Source organism: Phyllobates terribilis, unplaced genomic scaffold (assembly GCF_046119375.1).
Source record: "Phyllobates terribilis strain yellow unplaced genomic scaffold, ASM4611937v1 Scaffold_3__8_contigs__length_932513732, whole genome shotgun sequence".
NCBI lineage: Eukaryota > Metazoa > Chordata > Amphibia > Anura > Dendrobatidae > Phyllobates > Phyllobates terribilis.
The window spans coordinates 864,049,967-864,068,774 of record NW_027362763.1 but is presented as its reverse complement, the minus strand read 5'-3'; the positions used below and the strand labels follow the sequence as shown (position 1 = coordinate 864,068,774).

The window sequence follows — 18,808 nt, the reverse complement described above, 5'->3', positions numbered from 1 at the left end:
ATAAGCCGAGGGCGGGAAATGCAGCAGCTACTGGTAAATTTCTCCATCCTGGTAAGCATTGCCTACTCATCACCAATCCTGGTATGCACGCCCCCTCATCCCCAATCCTAGTATACATGGCCTCTTCATCCCCATCCTGGTATGCATGGCCTCTTATCCCCAATCCTGGTATGCATGGCCCCCTCATCCTCTATCCTGGTATGCATGGCCCACTCATCCCCAATCCTGGTATGCATGCCCCCCCTATTCTGGTTTACATGGACCCCCATCACTGCACATGTGAAAAAAATAAACACTTCTACCACCTTCCTTCCCTCTGCTCCAACGCTGCGTCCTATTCTGCCAGCAGCTCACCTCAGAATCTAAGCAGCGCATGACATCACTGTCATACGCCCTCAGATGTTGAGGGGAGCTGCAGGGATATTCACTCCTCTCCACGCTGGGAATATGGACGTGGAAAGGAATGAATACTCATTTTCTTTAATAGCACACACTGTAGCCACAGCCACGGGCTTCCTACTGCGGCTCAGCTATCTTTTGTGCCTGCTACTAAAGAGAATGAATATTCACTCTTCTCCACACCCATGGGAGTGGAGAAGAGTGAATATGCATACTCTCTAATAGCGTACACAGAGGATAGCTGAGCCTGCTGCGGCCGCTGTTGACACTGCGCGCTATTAAAGAAAATGAATATTCACTCTTCTCCACTCCCATGGGCATGGAGAAGAGTGAATATTAATTTTCTTTAGCACACGTGGTAGCTGCAGCAGCCGGCTATTGCGTGTGCCCCGCTCCTCTGCCGCCGCAACCCCCCCACAGCCGATATATAATATATATATAACTATATATCAGTATATACCCGAGTATAAGCCGAGGGGGGCTTTTTCAGCATAAAAAAATGTGCTGAAAAAGTCTGCTTATACTTGAGTATATACGGTATATATATACAGTGGCATGTAAAAGTTTGGGCACCCCTGGTCAAAATTACTGTTATTGTGAACAGTTAAGCAAGTTGAAGATTAATTGATCTCCAAAAGGCCTAAAGTTAAAGATAACACATTTCGTTTGTATTTTACGCAAAAAATATATATATTGTAAATTTTTACATTTTAAAAATTTCAAAAAAGAAAATGGTTCAATGCAAAAGTTTGGGCACCCTTGTAGATTTGGGTGCTCAGATAACTTTGACCAAAGTTTCAGACTTTAATTAGCCTGTAAGAGTTATGACTTGTTCAGTATCATCTTTAGGAAAGGCCAGCTAATGCAAATTTCCCTGCTTTATAAAAACCCAGCCTCCTTTAACCTTGTGCCAAAAAAACAGCAGTCATAGGTTCTACTAAGCAGCTGTCTAGCACTCTGAAAATGTTGGAGGCCCACAAAGCAGGAGAGGGCTATAACAACATAGCAAAGCGTTTTCAAGTTGCACTTTCCTCAGTTCAAAATGTAATTAAGAAATGGCAGTTAACAGGAACAGTGAAAGTCAAGATAAGATCTGGAAGACCAAGCAAAATTTCAGTGAGAGCTGCTTGTAGGATTGCTAGAGAGGCAAATGAGAACCCCCACTTGACTGCAAAAGACCTTCAGAAAGATTTAGCAGACTCTGGAGTTGTGGTACATTGTTCTACTGTTCAAAGACACCTGCACAAATATGGCCTACATGGAAGTGTCACCAGAAGGAAACCTCTCTTGCATTCTCATCATAAAATTCAGTGTCTGAAGTATGCAAAAGAAAATCTAAACAAGCACGATGCATTTTGGAAACAAATCTTGTGGACCGATGAGGTTAAAATAGAACTCTTTGGCCACAATGATCAAAGGTATGAGTGGAGATAAAAGGGCACAGAATTTCAGGAAAAGAACATCTCTCCAACCATTAAGCATGGGGGTGAATCAATCATGCTTTGGGGTTAGGTTGCAGCCAATGGCATGGGGAACATTTTACGGGTAGAGAGAAGAATGGATTCAATGTAATTTCAACAAATTTTTGATGCAAACATATCACCATCTGTAAAAAATTTGAAATTGAAAAGAGGATGGCTTCTACAAATGGATAATGGTCCTAAACACATGTCAAAATCTGAAGGTTTTACAATGACCCTCACAATCCCGATTTGAACATTATTGAAAATCTGAGTCTTAAAATAGCAGTGCATGCAAGACGACCCAGGAATTTCACAGAACTGGAAGAATTTTCCAAGAAATAATGGATGAAAATCCCTCAAACAAGAATTGAAAGACTCTCGTCTGGCTACAAAAAGTGTTTACAAGCTGTGATAATTTCAAAAGGGGGTGCTACTAGGTACTAACCATTCAGGGTACCCAAACTTTTGCATCGGCTCACTTTCCTTTTTGTAATTTTGAAAATGTAAAAGATGAAAATATTTTTTTTTTCCTAAAATACAAAGGAAATGTGTCATCTTTAACTTTAGGCCTTTTAGAGATCATTTCATTTTCAACTTGCTTAACTGTTCACAGTAACAGTAAATTTAACCAGGGGTGCCCTAACTTTTAAATGCCACTGTATATATATCACAGAACACTGAAAATAATGCTTACTCTCCTTACTGCTCCCCCGATGCTCCACTTACTGCATTACCAGGGTCCTCCACTGATCTCTGTGCTTGGCTGCAGTGGTCAGTTGTCTGTTCAGTTGGAAAAGGAAGCATGTACACAGGTGGGGGAGCCAAGATGGTTGGAAGTAGAGCTGGGAAAGAGTAAATTGAGTCATTCTGGGCTTTTTTTTTGCAATTCAGGGGTGGACATCTTCTTTAATTACAAATGATGAGGTAAGAAAATGAAACTAAATATGTCACAGATGTTTCGTTTAAGACCTCTATTGTACGTGCAAAAATACAATATTTTTATTTAAAATGTTTTATGTTGGTATTTAAGAAACTGAAGAACCCTAGAATCCGAAACGATGATGCTGTGACAAATCCGATGTAAAACAGATCCAGACAATGACTGATGGAACTTATTAACTTCTAATGACGCCTATTGGGGTTCATCAGGGCTCACGTCACTTTTGAGGACAAGAATAGTTCAACATGCAGTACCATTGTTGTCATCAAAGAGACAGAAATCTATAAAAAAAAACTCGGCGGACCTTATTATAAGTCACTTAGGTATATCAGTCACTACAACAAACCAATCACAGCATCATGGCTTCAGTTACAAACAGAAGCAGTGATGGCAGTGTGAAGGACGCCCTATTATTATTCTCATCTTATATTCTGCATGGCCTTTTACTATGTGGACTTATCATACACATGACATGATAGCCCTGTTACAGATAGCCTGTACAGTTCCTTATTTTAGAGCCATGCTACGTATGTTCTTTGCCATCCAGTCTCCATCACGCAGTATGGGGATATTTACCCCTGTAAGCACTGCTTTTAGGGAAGAATACATATGTACAGGAGTCTTGTGCATTATGCCACAAATATTTTTTCTGATAAATTCATACAAAAAATCAGAGGCACACAGTAGGGATCTTATGCACTAGAATCCCTTTTATAGCTTTATATAAGACAGAGCTCTGAGTATGAGCACTAATAGAAAACTAACGGCACGACTCATCAAACAGTTTATGCCAGAAAGGTGGCATAAAACTGTTGCAGATGTCACAATATTTTTGTGCAACACATAGCTGTGTCAAAATTTTGCGACTTTTGTCATTTTTTATACCAGCTTTTTGAAAAGTGAGTGAAGCTTATTGGGAGGAGCGTGGAGTATATTTCTGTCTCTGGTGCATGGCGGCTGAAAAGATTGCCGAATTCATGAATTTGGCGCATCTTACTTCAGCAGACACTGTAAAAAACTGGCATACATAGAGTAGGTATATTAATGAGTTGTGGTGTTGAGATATTCTATTTTGAGACCTCTGATGGTATCATCTGTGTAAAATAATCAAAATTTTGATTCTAAATTTAGACCCTATGTGTTGAAAACCTAAAGAATATACATTAACAAGTAGGATATAGACATTTACAAAAACAAGTAGCAATGCAGACACAGACTATGGCAATATTGATGGATTATTCAAAGAATGCTCCCGTTGATAAAATCAGGAATGCTATGGAGACCAGTTACTCTCTCTGCTCTGCAGCAGTCTAGATTGGAGTTCCTCTCTAAAATTGCTTGGAAAGTGAAGAACTACCGGTTATTAAATTCATTTAATGCTACTTTGCATATAAGCATTATAAAAGAATATGGAGAATCTGATTAAAAAATGTATTTCTTGCAGCATATCTCACAGAGCATTTGTACAACGCCATATTTACTTCAATAAAGTTATAACAAGTGTTGGAGATTGTGCAAATCAGAATCACGGCAGCTGGGAATTCACATTTCTGATGTACTTAATTTGATTCATGTACATTTATTATATCCTAGTCCAGTAGCTGAAAGCTCTTTTGAAAAAATGCATGTTTCACTATAACCAATACCAGTACATGATTGTTAAAATATTACCAAATAGCCTGTGGTGCTCTTTCCAGACAGAGAAATGTATTTCCTTTTACATAGTAAAGCATGTCCTGCTATAAATTGGTAAATCTCTACCTTTGCTTCAATATTTCATAACAGAACGAACTAATCAATGCACAGTGTACCTAAAGTAAATCAATAGAAAACTCTTCAATTCCAAAGGCGGACTGTTGGTGGCAGCAGCACAACTCCATATAATAAAAAGGTAACGGGGGAATTGCGTGTAATAGCTCACTTTTTACTCTTTCCAGTTAGAGCAATTTCTTAACAAAATCGATCCTGGGAATGTTCTCAGACCTGTCTATCACCTTTATTCTGCAGTCAAAGCTGATAAATGTTAAGAAATGAAGAGTCGCTTTAGCTAATGTTCTATGAGATTATTACCACCTGCTAAGTGTCCGATACAAAGTATACAGAGTGGTTATTGGTCCACTGTCAATTTCTGGCCCATGTAACGGAGATAAAAAAAGTCATTTTTTGTGATTACGGAATAATGTAAATGATCATCGGTATAATAATCTGAAATCTGCAATCATTATAATACCTATTCCAAAGAGACCTTGTCAAGAATTCCAAGTAGACACTGCAGTAACAATCTAATTTAGATGTTTGAATTGGATTTTTAGTAGCAGAAATTTTTGCAACAAATCTGTGTGAAAATGCTCTTGGGAGCAGAGGCTGCAGTCACACTCAGACCCAATGCCTGGCAGGAACCAATGCATCGCTACCACATAGAAGAAAACGTGAATTATTAACAGCATATACAGTGGTGTTCAAAAGTCCTGCATAGGAATAGGATAAATTGATTTTTCAAGTTTTAAACGTTTTCTGTCGAATATCTTCTATGCTAATATGACATATTATATATGGTTCTGTTCAGAATACAATTTTGCATTCTCTCCCTGTAATATTTTTAACTTTTGAAGCATTTTTGCAACAATATGGGAATTGAAAGCACAACTAAATATTGTACATCTTCAGATCCAAAATTAGCCAATCACAGATGACGTTCTTGTGACCAATCATAACCTGGATATGGCAGCCAATCACATTCCATTACATTGCGTCACATCTGCTGCTTTGTTGGTTTGTTTTATCTGTTGGTCTATCTAGTGAATCATACTGTAGAGCTTTATGATGGGAGCCTTCAGATTTTTGTCAGCGGAGGATCGTGTGCGAGTTGTGGTGCTACATGATGAGGGTTATACTGGCCCCCAGATCGCAAGGAAGGTCGGCTGTAATCGGGGTACAGTCGTAAGAGTTTTTCAGAAACAGAGGCAGCTTGGAATTGCCCAGGACAGCCCCAGATCTGGTTCGCCCAGAAAGTCAACTAAAAGGGAGGATAGAGTACTGATAAGAACATCCCTTGCCAATGGAAAGCTCACCTCTCCTCAGCTTCTGCGAGAATGGCAAGAAAAGTGCAATATTGAGGTATCAACATCAACTGTTAGGAAGAGATGTTTGGAAGCAGGATTGAGAGGGAGCAAGGCCCGAAAGAAGCCATTGATGACAGCCATACAAAGACAAAGGCGAAAACTGTGGGCATTGAAATATTCAAAATGGAGGAAGGAGGAGTGGGAAAAAGTGCTATTTAGTGATGAAAGCACTTTTTACATTTTAGGAAATGATGGCAAGTCTTATGTGAGAAGGTTTCCACATGAAGAGTACAAGCCAGAGTGTTTGAGCTTCTCTGTGAAACATCCGATGAAAGTAATGGTCTGGGGCTGTATGGCAGACAATGGTGTTGGAAGGCTTCATATTGTGGAGGGTATGGTTAATGCAAAAAAATACATATACATCCTTAATAAGAAAATGCTGCCTTCTGCTCAACACCTGTTTTCAGGGGATTAATCCTTCCAGGATGATAATGCTCCTTGTCACAGAGCTAAGACCGTAACGGAATGGAAAAAAAAGAACAAGATGGCTACTATTGACTGGCCAGCCCAGTCCCCGGACCTCAATTCAATTGAAAATTTGTGGCACAAGGTATCAATAGAGATATCTAAAAAACAGCCAAGGACCAAGAGTGAGTTGATTGAGTCTCCGATACAGGCCTGGAACCACATCATCACTCGTGAACATCTGCAGAAGCTTGTTCACTCAATGCCACAGAGATGCAAGTTGGTGCTCAAGAGCAAAGGCTGGCCAATAAAGTATTAGAAGCTAAAGATGCACTCAAAAGGCCCTTCTCAGGACTCTGAAATAAATAAAAATAATAAATCTTAAAAAGTAAAATTTAAGTCTGTGTGAACTTGCATTGGAAGTTAATGAACTTCGAAACCTGTTCACCATTCTACACACTGTACTGGTGTAGGTATGGTTATGCTGTAAAAAAAATTATCAAAAATGCGCATACCATAACAATTTATACACTTGGGACATTCAAAAATTAGTATGGCATACAATGAGAAATTAAAAAAACATATTTGTTCCACCAGTTTCACTGTAGAGATGCAGAGGTATGAAATATATAGTTTTCTTCACACCTATGCAGGACTTTTGAACACCACTGTAATGGGCAGCACGGTGGCTCAGTGGGTAGAACAGCAGCCTTGCAGCGCTGGGGTCCTGAGTTCAAATCCCACCAAGGACAAAATCTGCAAGGAGTTTGTATTGTATGTTCTCCCTGTGTTTGTGTGGGTTTTCTCTGGTTTCCTCCCACACTCCAAACACATACTGATAGGGAATCTAGATTGTGAGCCCCAATGGGGACAGTGCTGATAATGTTTGTAAGGTGCTGTGGAATTAATGATGCTATATAAGTGAGTAAAAGAAATAATGGCTGGGTAGTCCTGGAACAGAATTTGCAATGGGGCCCATACATTTGTACCTTTGCTACAGATCCTAATGCTAGTAGTTAAAAGCATTGTCTTAACCATGTATGAGATCCAATGTTTTCATGTTGACCAACCCCAATTTCACCTTCTACCAAAATGTTTTCATAAAAAAAAAACACAAGTCAATAAATCTGTGGACTTTACAGAGTATATTTCATAGAATGACTTGTCTGCTTTAGATCGTTCTTTCTTCAGAGCCAGCTCATGGAGAGATGTTCTGATATTTTCCTTTAGAATTTACTGGTCTAATTCAGAAATTCATTGTTGCATCAATGATGGCTCAGTTGAAGCAAAACAGATCCAAATTATGATACTACCACCAATGTGTTTCACAGATGGTAAGAGGTTTCTATGCTGTAACGCAGGGTTTCTGACTTGTTCAGGTGATCTTTAGCAAACTGCAGATGGGCAACAATGCTCTTTTTGGAGATCAGTAGCTTTCTTCTTGCAACCTTGCTATGCACACCATTGTTGTTCAGTGTCCTCCTGATGGTGGAAGCATTAACTGTAGCTAATGTGAGAGAGGCCTTTAGTTGCTTAGAGGTTACATTTGTGACCTTGCAGACTACTATACACCTTGCTCTTGCACTAATCTTTATTTACTGTCCACTCCTAGGGAGGGTAATAATGGTCTTGATTTTTTTTCCATTTGAACATAATCTGAGATTTAGAGATGGTTTTTTAGCCTAAAGACCATCAACAACTTTTCTTCTGAGATCCTCAGGAATGTCCTTTGTTTGTGCCATGATACACTTCCACAAGCGTGTTGGGAAGATCATACTTTGATATATTCCATGTTCTTTAAATAAAACAGGTCATTCACTCACACCTAATTGTCATCCCACTGATAAAAAAACAGACCCTAACCTCACCTTCAAAAATTTTGCTAATCCTACAGGTTCACATAATTTTTCCACTCAGACAAGTTACATTGGATCGTTTTCCTCAATAAAAAGTGACAAAGTATAATATTTTTGTCTCACTTGTTTGATTTAATTCTCTTTCTCTAATTTTTGAATTTGCGTGATAATCTGGTGTAGTTTTATAATGCTCCATACAGGATACTGGTACCCATATAACGCTCCATACAAGATACTGGCCCCCATATAACGCTCCATACAGGATACTGGCCCCCATATAACGCTCCATACAGTATACTGGCCCCCATATAACGCTCCACACAGGATACTGGCCCCCATATAACGCTCCATACAGTATACTGGCCCCCATATAACACTCCACACAGGATACTGGCCCCCATATAACGCTCCACACAGGATACTGGCCCCCATATAACGCTCCATACAGGATACTGGCTCCCATATAACGCTCCATACAGGATACTGGCCCCCATATAATGCTCCATAGGGGATACTGGCCCCCTTATAATGTTGCATAGAGGATACTGGCCCCCTTATAATGCTCCATACAGGATACTGGCCCCCATATAACGCTCCATACAGAATACTGGCCCCCACATAATGCCCCATGCAGGATGTCACTTCCCCACCATATAATGCCCCATGCAGGATGTCACCCCCCCATATAATGCCCCATGCAGGATGTCACCTCTCCCCCTCATATAATGCCCCATGCAAGATGTCACCTCTCCCCCCATATCATGCCCCATGCAGGATGTCACCTCTCCCCCCATATAATGCCCCATGGAGGATGTCACTTCCCCCATATATAATGCCCCATGCAGGATGTCACCTGCTCATATATTGCCCTATGCAGGGTGTCACCTCTCCCCCACATATAATGCCCCATGCAGGATGTCACCTCTCCCCCCCCATATAATGCCCCATGCAGGATGTCACCTCTCCCCCCCATATAATGCCCCATGCAGGATGTCACATCCCCCCCCATATAATGCCCCATGCAGGATGTCACCTCTCACTCCCATATAATGCCCCATGCCTCCATACATATATATAAAAAAAATCAAATACCTCACTTCTCACCTGCTGCTGCTGCTCTGGACTCCAGCATCGCCGCCGTCTTCCCGCTCTGCCCTGTGAAGGCTCAGGAGAGAGCGCGGTGTAAAGACGTCACCGCGCCCTCTGACCTGAGACGTCACAGTGTAGCAGCCGCGGAAGAGACCGGAGCTGCTGCGGAGGCACGGGGAGAGGTAAGCATTGTGCCGCCGGGGCCCTGAGCAAGCGGGGTGGATGGCGGGCGCTGGCACAGCACCGCTCACGGGTCTCATAGCACGTTGGGGTGCCCAACTGTGAGTGGGCCCTCTGCGTGCTCAGGGCCCCGGCACTTGCCCGGGTGCTGATGCCGGGCCTGATCCTGGATATGAAGAAATGCTAAAAAACAAAGACATTTGCTGTTTTATAAAAGCTCTTCCTTAGAATAACCTTATTTACCTTTCTGTTTGCTGAGAAAATAGAATAAACAAAATTAATAAATAAATAGAACAATTTTTGTCCATTTGTTTTATTTAGTCCTTTAAAATGTCTGCAAATTTAACCGTACCAGAATATGGGAGGACTGGACCTGCTGTACTGCTGGGTCTAGGAATGATCACATGGAAGGACTGAACCCTCTGTACTGCTGGCTCTGGGAATTATCAGATGGGAGGACTAGACCCGCTGTACTGCTGGCTCTGGGAATTATCAGATGGGAGGACTAGACCCGCTGTACTGCTGGCTCTGGGAATTATCAGATGGGAGGACTGGACCCGCTGTACTGACAGACCTAGGATTAAATAAAACATGAAAGGACTGGACCAGTTGAAATGATGGGTCTGGGAATGATCGGGAGATGGAAGTACTGGACCCATTGGACTTATGAATCTAAGAAAAAAAGCGATTCTCAAATTATATACTTGGGGCAATATCTCGCCATGTCATGCTGGCACTAATACCAGGGATATAAATGATATTAGACCCTGATTTATAAAACCAAGTGCAAAAGAAAAAGTAGAGCAGGTACATATGGGAATCACATTTTCAGCCACAGTAAACAATGCCTAAACTATTTGTTTCCAGATCCTTAAGGAATACACAGTAATTCAGTAAGAGCAGCATGCTGAGATGCAGCAGAGCCAAAGGTGGTAATGCACAATGTTGGAGGGCAGAGTGTGAGCTCTTGGGCTGTGACAGGGCCCTCTATCCTGCGCCATTTACTCCTTGTGTCATGTGATACCATTGGTGCAAGCTCTGCAGCTGCACAGGGGCCAGGAGCTGAGGGGCCAGGCCCATCCCCAGAGCAATCATCAGCCTCTGTCAGACATATATCGGGGTGCAGAATGATGAAGTATTAGACTGAAGGGGCCATGTAGGGTTTCTGCACAGGGTCCTGCTCGGTCTCTGCTCCTAGTTTAGGGGGTTGCAGTCGGACTGGGCCCTGGTGATTAGGGCACAAAAGCTTTTTTGGCCCATGTGAGAAGACCAGTACTATGGGGGCCCTGCTGGACATGGTGTTGGGGCTTCATGTTACACAGCTGAGAGCAGGTGAGGTGGCAGAGGGTGGCCATGTTCACAGCCATTGCCACAGAAAGCACAGTGCTTCTCACCAGCGCAAGTGTCAGTGACAAACATACGGGTGTCTCTCCGTGTGGTGTCTCTCCGTGTGGCGTCTCTCCGTGTGCTGTCTCTCCGTGTGCAGTCTCTCCGTGTGCAGTCTCTCCGTGTGCAGTCTCTCCGTGTGCAGTCTCTCCGTGTGGCGTCTCTCCGTGTGGCGTCCCTCCGTGTGGTGTCTCTCCGTGTGCTGTCTTTCCGTGTGGTGTTTCTCCGTGTGGTGTTTCTCCGTGTGGCGTCTCTCCGTGTGGCGTCTCTCCGTGTGATGTTTCTTCGTGTGGTGTTTCTTCGTGTGGTGTTTCTTCGTGTGGTGTTTCTTCGTGTGGTGTCTCTCCGTGTGGTGTCTCTCCGTGTGGTGTCTCTCGATGTGGTGTCTCTCCGTGTGGTGTTTCTCCGTGTGGTGTCTCTCCGTGTGGCGTCTCTCCGTGTGCTGTCTCTCCGTGTGGTGTCTCTCCGTGTGGTGTCTCTCCGTGTGGTGTCTCTCCGTGTGGTGTCTCTCCGTGTGGTGTTTCTTCGTGTGGTGTCTCTCCGTGTGGCGTCTCTCCGTGTGGTGTCTCTCCGTGTGGTGTTTCTTCGTGTGGTGTCTCTCCGTGTGGTGTTTCTTCGTGTGGTGTCTCTCCGTGTGGTGTCTCTCCGTGTGGTGTTTCTTCGTGTGGTGTCTCTCCGTGTGGCGTTTCTTCGTGTGGTGTCCCTCCGTGTGGTGTTTCTTCGTGTGGTGTCTCTCCGTGTGGTGTTTCTTCGTGTGGTGTCTCTCCGTGTGGTGTCTCTCCGTGTGGCGTCACTCCGTGTGGCGTCTCTCCGTGTGGCGTCTCTCCGTGTGGTGTTTCTCCGTGTGCTGTCTCTCCGTGTGGTGTTTCTCCGTGGAGCTCGCCCCGTGGGGTGGCAGTGTGGGGCGCCACTAATGACGCAGTCCGGCTCCAGGGCTCATCCACCGAGCAGTGACGGAGCAGGCGAGGAGAGCGGCTCACACCTCAGCCCGTCCATAAGAGGAATCTCAGGGCGGTACAAGACGATGGCGCACTTTCCAATGAGAAGACGGAGGGCGGCCGGGGGAGTCGTCTGTATTGTGACGCCGCCATGAGGGAGGAGGAAGCGTGAACAGCTCGGGCTGCGGTCTGTACGGGAGAGCGATAAACAAGAGAGAAGTAACGACTGCGAGAGCCAGAGGACGAGCGCAGCTGACAGCGGCCGGGCTGAGCACAGCGACCTCTGGGTGCCGGACCGCGCCTCTGCTCTGCCGGGAGCCGCTGCTGGGAGCCAGCGCTGAGGGGACGGCTCTGCGCCACCGACAAGGGGACAACACGGGGAAGTTTGCTGTGAGGGACGTGGAGAAGTTTCCGTGGAAGTGACAACTCTGAGGAAAGTTGTGTAGCGGGGGCGGCTGCGGTCGCGTCACTGACAGGAATATGTGGTGCACAGGGGGCTCCCGTGTGTGACTCCTGCGTGTGACTCCCGTGTGTGACCCGCTGACACCGGCTCCGTGTGAGGAAACTTCAGGTGATTACTGCGGCTCCTCGGGATCATACAGCGGAGCCCGGACTGTGACAGTCGTGTGTGACACGGAGGAAGGATGCACCTGGCGGGCGGGAAGTCGCTGCGTCTCTGGCACCTGGTGCTGGCGGCTTTGTCGCTGCTGCCTGCGTCCAGCCGGGCATTGGTCTGTTTACCCTGCGATGAATCGAAATGCGAGGAGCCCAAGAACTGCCCTGGGAGTATAGTGCTGGGCATCTGCGGCTGCTGCTTCATGTGCGCCCGGCAGAAGAACGAGAGCTGCGGGGGAGTGTACGGGCTGCACGGAGCCTGCGACAGGGGGCTGCGCTGTGTCATCCGCCCCCCGCTCAATGGCGACTCCATCACCGAGTACGAAGTGGGGGTATGTGAAGGTGAGAGCTGGAGCCCCCCATTCACCTCATGCGTTAACCCTTTCCTGACAGGTCACATGGAGCATGGACTCGACGCTGCTGAACTTTTCTGCGAGGTGGCTGCTATGTGGTCACCATACAGTGTGTGCTGGGAGGATGATGGTGGCTCTGGGAGGATGATGATGGCTCCAGTGGATGGTGGCACTGGAAGGATGATGAATGGCACCACAGGATGGTGGCACTGGGAGGATGATGGATGGTGGCACTGGGAGGATGATGATGGCTCCACTGGATGGTGGCACTGGGAGGATGATGGATGGTGGCACTGGGAGGATGATGATGGCTCCACTGGATGGTGGCACTGGGAGGATGATGGATGACACCAGTGGATGTTGGCACTGGGAGGAAGATGATGGCTCTAGTGGATGGTGGCACTGGGAGGATGATGGATGGCATTAGGTTGATAATGGCACTAGGTGGATACTGGCACCAGGATGATGATGTTATGATGGTGGCACTTGGAAGATGTTAGCATCAGAATGATGGCGCTATGAAGGTGGCACTAGGTGGATGCTGACACCAGGATGAAGACATTGTACTGGTGGCACTAAGTGGATGGTGGCACTTGGTAGATGCTGGCACCATTATGATTGTGCTATGATTGTGGCACTAGGTGGATGCTGGCACCAGGATGATGGCACTAGGTGGAGGCTGGCACCAGGATGATGGCACTAGGTGGAGGCTGGCACCAGGATGATGGCACTAGGTGGAGGCTGGCACCAGGATGATGGCACTAGGTGGAGGCTGGCACCAGGATGATGGCACTAGGTGGAGGCTGGCACCAGGTGCTTGTCTGTAGCAGTAAGTTACATGTGATTCGGTGCCTCTTGCATGAGATTGTGTTCTGCTTATATTTTATACATTACTTGCTGTCATCTTCACACTTACTCCACAAGTAGAAAGAAAAGTGTTTGCTTTTTTTTTGTTTGTTTTTTTACAAATTTGAGAAGAGTGCCCAGATCAGGTTTCTTTGGCATGTACAGTAAGCCGCACGTTGGCTGCATTCCTATGGGATGTGAGTGCCGCACGTCAGTAGTCGCTCCCTGATCTTCTCATCGATTGCTGAGGAGGTAGACATCTCATTATTATGATGCCAGGGATGCCAATGTGCATGCATCCAGTGAAGCAGTGTAATGTACACACTCACTCTGTGTACCATTAATAACAGGGTTGCTTGCTCTTCTGGATTGCTGATACTGGGCCAGATCAGGCATTAGATGCTGCCAAATAGCTGCCAGGGCAGTGCTGATGGCAAATTGAGACGCTTTTCCAATGTGCACAGATTGATGCTTAGGATGGCATCAATACCAGGGAATTCATATGATAAAGAAATCTAATAGCGGCCTGCAGGAGTCTGCCTGTTGTGGAAGGGGCACAACACTGATATAGCAGACTTCTGTCTGTCATTTGGGGCACCATGTGATCTCTCAGGTGTGATGTCTGTAGGTCTACCTGCAGCCCCATGTAAATCCTGAGCTAACACATGGTATCATCAACAGTGGTGCAAGGCAAAGGGATCCATTCTGCATTGTATCTGCTGTGGCCATCAATACAGAGGAGAGCTGATCCATTCCTTGGTCTGTTGTACATGTGGTAATCTGGTATTAGCATGCAGATAAGAAAAGCAAAATCATGTTTGACGTCGGCCAAATCACAAGAGAATTGTCTGGATATAGAGGAAGTATGAAAGGAGGACTTGTATATGAAGCACATGGCAGGCTGTAGTCTGCAGGTATCACAGTTATACCATGTTATGTATGCATAGAAGTATTAAATCTACATGTATATGTATCCCTCACTGGGACTCAGTAGTGGAACCAATAATTAACCTTTGATTTTAGCTTATAAAATGAGCTGCAGTCCGGCTAATTCAATTGATTGAGAAGCATTTGAAATGTGATGGGAATACCGTCTATGAAAATAATTGCAGATGACCTCTGCTCCAGATTATTCGAGGCAGAATCAGAAGGCAATCAATGGTTGTTATCTTCCCCATATATCCGCTCTATTAACTCAACAGGTTGCAAGATAGCACATCTGCTGAAATATCGGATGCTTCCCACTGATCAACCTGATTACAGATTACTTTCAGATCTATTTTGCAAGTGAATACATGTACTTGCTGCTTTTGCACCCAGGGAGTAGCTGTGTATATAGTTTAGCTCTTGTATTGTATCCAGCCTCTGCTAGGATCTGTGTTTGCTTGGCAGGTTCATGGCATGAAGTCAGAGATCATCTTTGATTTGTATTGTGGAGTACATGAAGCCAAAAAGCTGTTTTGTTCTCCAAAAATCAGGCTAACAACTTTTCTGTGCAATGATGAGTGCCCCCTGGATGGGAATAATACAGGGACGGCTACTTGACTGGTTGTGGAAGGTAACTCTGCATGCTGCTTATTGGGAAACTTAAAGTCTTTACGTCTAGATTTTACAAAGCTGGTCCAATTCTGACCCACACAACAAATAGTATCCCTGTATGGAGTAACTAGCCTCACTGACGTTAGATATTTAAAATTATTCATAGTCTTTGCCTCTCTTAAAAACTAAAAAAATCCCACCCTAATAGCTTTGCTCTGAGCGTCACATTCACCTTGGTCGGAGTGCTTGCTGATGCAGGAGGCATAGCCTAAGGATATAACACCCTAGGACGATATTACTGGGAGATTTAGGTTCAAAATGTATTTCAGTTTAATGGCACATACTCGACTCCATGCACTGACTGCAAAGATTAGCTCTTCCTGAAGAAAGGAAGTAGGAATTGCTTGATACTATCTATCTAAAGTGATTCCATTTCAAGGCCAACGTGTCTTGTATTTTAGCAGGAAAAGGTCTCCTGAGGCTTCTCTAAGTCACCGGCAGATGTTTAATGCTGATTTTCACTACCTTCATCCCTACTCTCCTGTCAGACTTAAGTCCATTGCACTGTGTTGTGGACAGAACAAGATACATTCTGAATATCATTTACTGCTCCACAGAAAGGAGCCTAAGGTCATCACAAACTGCAGTCTTGCTGTAAATTGCCTCTTCTGTTTTCAGTTATGTGCAATTGACCAATAAACCTCACAATTTAATTGCAAGATAGCTCAGTGTACTTCATACTAATCAGACTTCAGGCATATTAAATGGTATGTTTAGTTGTAGCTTGTTAGGTTACTGATGAAAGAGAAGAGGGAATGGGATAAACCATATCTGTGGAACATGGAATTCAAGTCTTAAAGGCGTATTCCTATCTCATGCATTTCTGGCATATTCACTGGATATGGCATGAATGTGTAGTACACACAGGTCCCATTGATGAGAATCTAGGCCCTGACACTTGCTGCTGTCATTGGAGAGGTGGTCAGAATTCCTGCTCATTTGTATGGGAATTCTGGCTCCACTGACAGCAGCAAGTGAAGAGGCCGCATTTCTTGCGATAGATGCACGTCTTATTCTTAGGACCCGCATCTACTTTGGGTCACCACTGTTTTTGGCATGTCTGTTTTAGTAATCACTTTTATTCTCCATGAAATACCTATTCTGGTGCATCTTTTCTTAGAACTCTCTGCTGTGCCATTTCTTGTTATTTCTCCTAAAAACTAATAAATAAACTGACAAGTGGGTGTTACTATTCCCCTATTCACAGCAGTGTGTCCCTACTCTGTGTAAAACAGCACTGATGGGGTAGTGTCAGGCCGCAGTCACTCAACTCCAGCTGGTAATACTCAGATGTCAGGCTGAAATGTTACCATTCACAGGCTTCTTTGGCAATAAGTATTCACGTATTAAACCAAAATGTCGCCCCTATGTACTGTACCTGAAAATGAACCAACTTTGTAAATAGGTTTTATTTCTGCTGCTTTGTGTATACAGCACACCTGCAGATCTATGTAGCTAAATAATTAGACTTCAAACAAATATTGTGTAGTCTGATCTCGCTGCCTTCTCTCCTAGGTCTTCTTGCTCACCTTCTATATATAGGTATCTTTTGAAAGTCACTGTTCCATTTAATCCAACCTGAGAAACTGCTCATATCTGTCTATGGAGTCTGCATGGATGCACACTTAGTTATATGCAATTGTTAGCTATAGATGCAGCTTAAAAAGGCCTGCTCAGTCTTCCTATATACGTGATGGATTAGAGTATTTTTTCACATAACAGTTTAGGTAAACTGAAGAATGCACCTGAAAAAAACACATTTGTTTTTAATGGAGTAACCAATGAAGCCGCATGCCATTTTGAAGCAGGCTTTCCACTGCATCTTAGCCGCTAAAAGTGTAAATGTGAATATACCCTAAACCCGTCAGTTTCCCAAAATGTTATTTTGATATGGAAGCCCTCGAGAGGGTCCACACCAAAGTAACGAAGTGGAAAGCAAGCTCACTTTAGGGGATCTCTTGAGGTTGAATTGTGTTCCTTGTAAACGTCATCTATCCTCAGTTGCGATACATACAAAGTGCTTTTAACATCAGCACAAAAAATATAAATTTTTAGATTGATTGTATGAGTCTCTTTCTCCATTTCTGGCTCATTCTCAACTCGAGAGAACTTTCCTTTTTGGAATATTATTATTGCAGCTGGCTTGTTTCGGTAACTTAGCCAGCCCCCTCTGTGTCTGCATCAGCTATGACAGAGGAAGGGGCTGGCTCAGCTATTTAAATAAGCCAGTTAGCCAGGTGCTTAACACACAGCACTGATGATTTGCTGACACCGTAAACTCTCTTGTTTGTCAAGCACAAGCTGCCAGCACTGCATTTGTATTTGAAGCTCAGGGCATCTTTAATAATTGATGTAAATGAGTAGTTAACTTGCTATTATAAGCACATTCATGGATATATTTTTTGGGGCTGGACAACTAATCAGCGGTGAAAGAGTGATGAGAAATTCTAGCAAGTAATTTGAAATATATATGTTATGGATTAAATGAATTAAAATTCAAAATTGCTTCACAACAAAAAGTATAATCCAGGGCTGTGGAGTTGGAGTCAGTGTCCATTTTGGTGGCTTCGGAGTCGGTATAATTGGACCGACTCCCACTCCTAAAATATATAATAAATTGGGTACAGTAGTTCAATGCAGTTTGTTTGGAATATTTTTTCATAAGAATTTGTGAAAGAAATGTCCTATTCCTGATCTAAGGGTCTAGACTTTTAGCTGAGATGAATCTGTTCTACAGTAAATGTATCACTTAAACATGAGCCATGTATGAGGGAATCGGAGTCGTGGAGTTGGTGTCATGGAAATTGAGGAGTCGGAGGTTTGGCTTACCGACTCCACAGCCCTGGTATAATCGTCAACATGGAGATAACAACATTAGCTAGGAGTCCACAGTCTTCCTGAAGCCCAAATGTTCTCTCGTTGTGCTTCCATTAACATACAGATGCTAACAAACAGGTAAAGTCAGTTGCCCCTATGTAGACTGGCCCATACCAGGTATATCAGAATGGCACAGTGAAAATATTACACTTCTATCTCTGTGATAATCCAATTTCAAAACAATCCACGGATATATTTGTGATCAGGGAACATAATTGCTTATGTAGGCTCAAGCTCTAGGATTTTCTTCCTTGGGAAACCACAAAAATGTAATATCATCCTGAATTATGGATCTATTATAGTCTATCATAGTCATGTTTTGGTTTGTCTAGGATGGTAAAATCATGCTTGGAAACATGGCAGTCATATTTCTCTTGGAGGGTATCATGGTAAAATGTGACAAATTAGAATTATGTCCTGCAACTGTCTTTCCTTGTATATAATTATCAATCCTCCTCTCTTCTGACCAGGAGGAGGGGTGAGTAGTCTGTTTGGTTTGGGACCCATTAAGTTCTCTCATAAAAAAAATACAGAGGGTCAGACCCAGGAGATGCAAATAACATTATACATCTGTCCAAATTTCAGTGGTACTCCTCATCAGGATCTCTGACCAATCCAATTAGTAAGAGGTCTCTTTATTCCATCCCTTTTGTTTTGCCTTTTATGTATGTCCTATTTATATAATTATTTTTATATTTAGCTAGCACTGTAGCATTTGTACAGTACAGACCAAAAGTTTG

The 18,808-nt window shown here is 43.8% G+C and overlaps 1 protein-coding gene across 1 annotated transcript in view; it reads left to right on the top strand.

Moving 5' to 3' along the window:
* Nucleotides 1-11,726: 11,726 nt before the first annotated feature.
* CRIM1 (cysteine rich transmembrane BMP regulator 1) overlaps nt 11,727-18,808 on the top strand; it is an 869,940-nt gene continuing 862,858 nt past the window's right edge. The window contains exon 1 of the mRNA XM_073672628.1: nt 11,727-12,735. Coding sequence (XP_073528729.1) covers nt 12,423-12,735 — 313 coding nt within the window. The 5' untranslated portion in view covers nt 11,727-12,422. The remainder of the gene's footprint in view (nt 12,736-18,808) is intronic.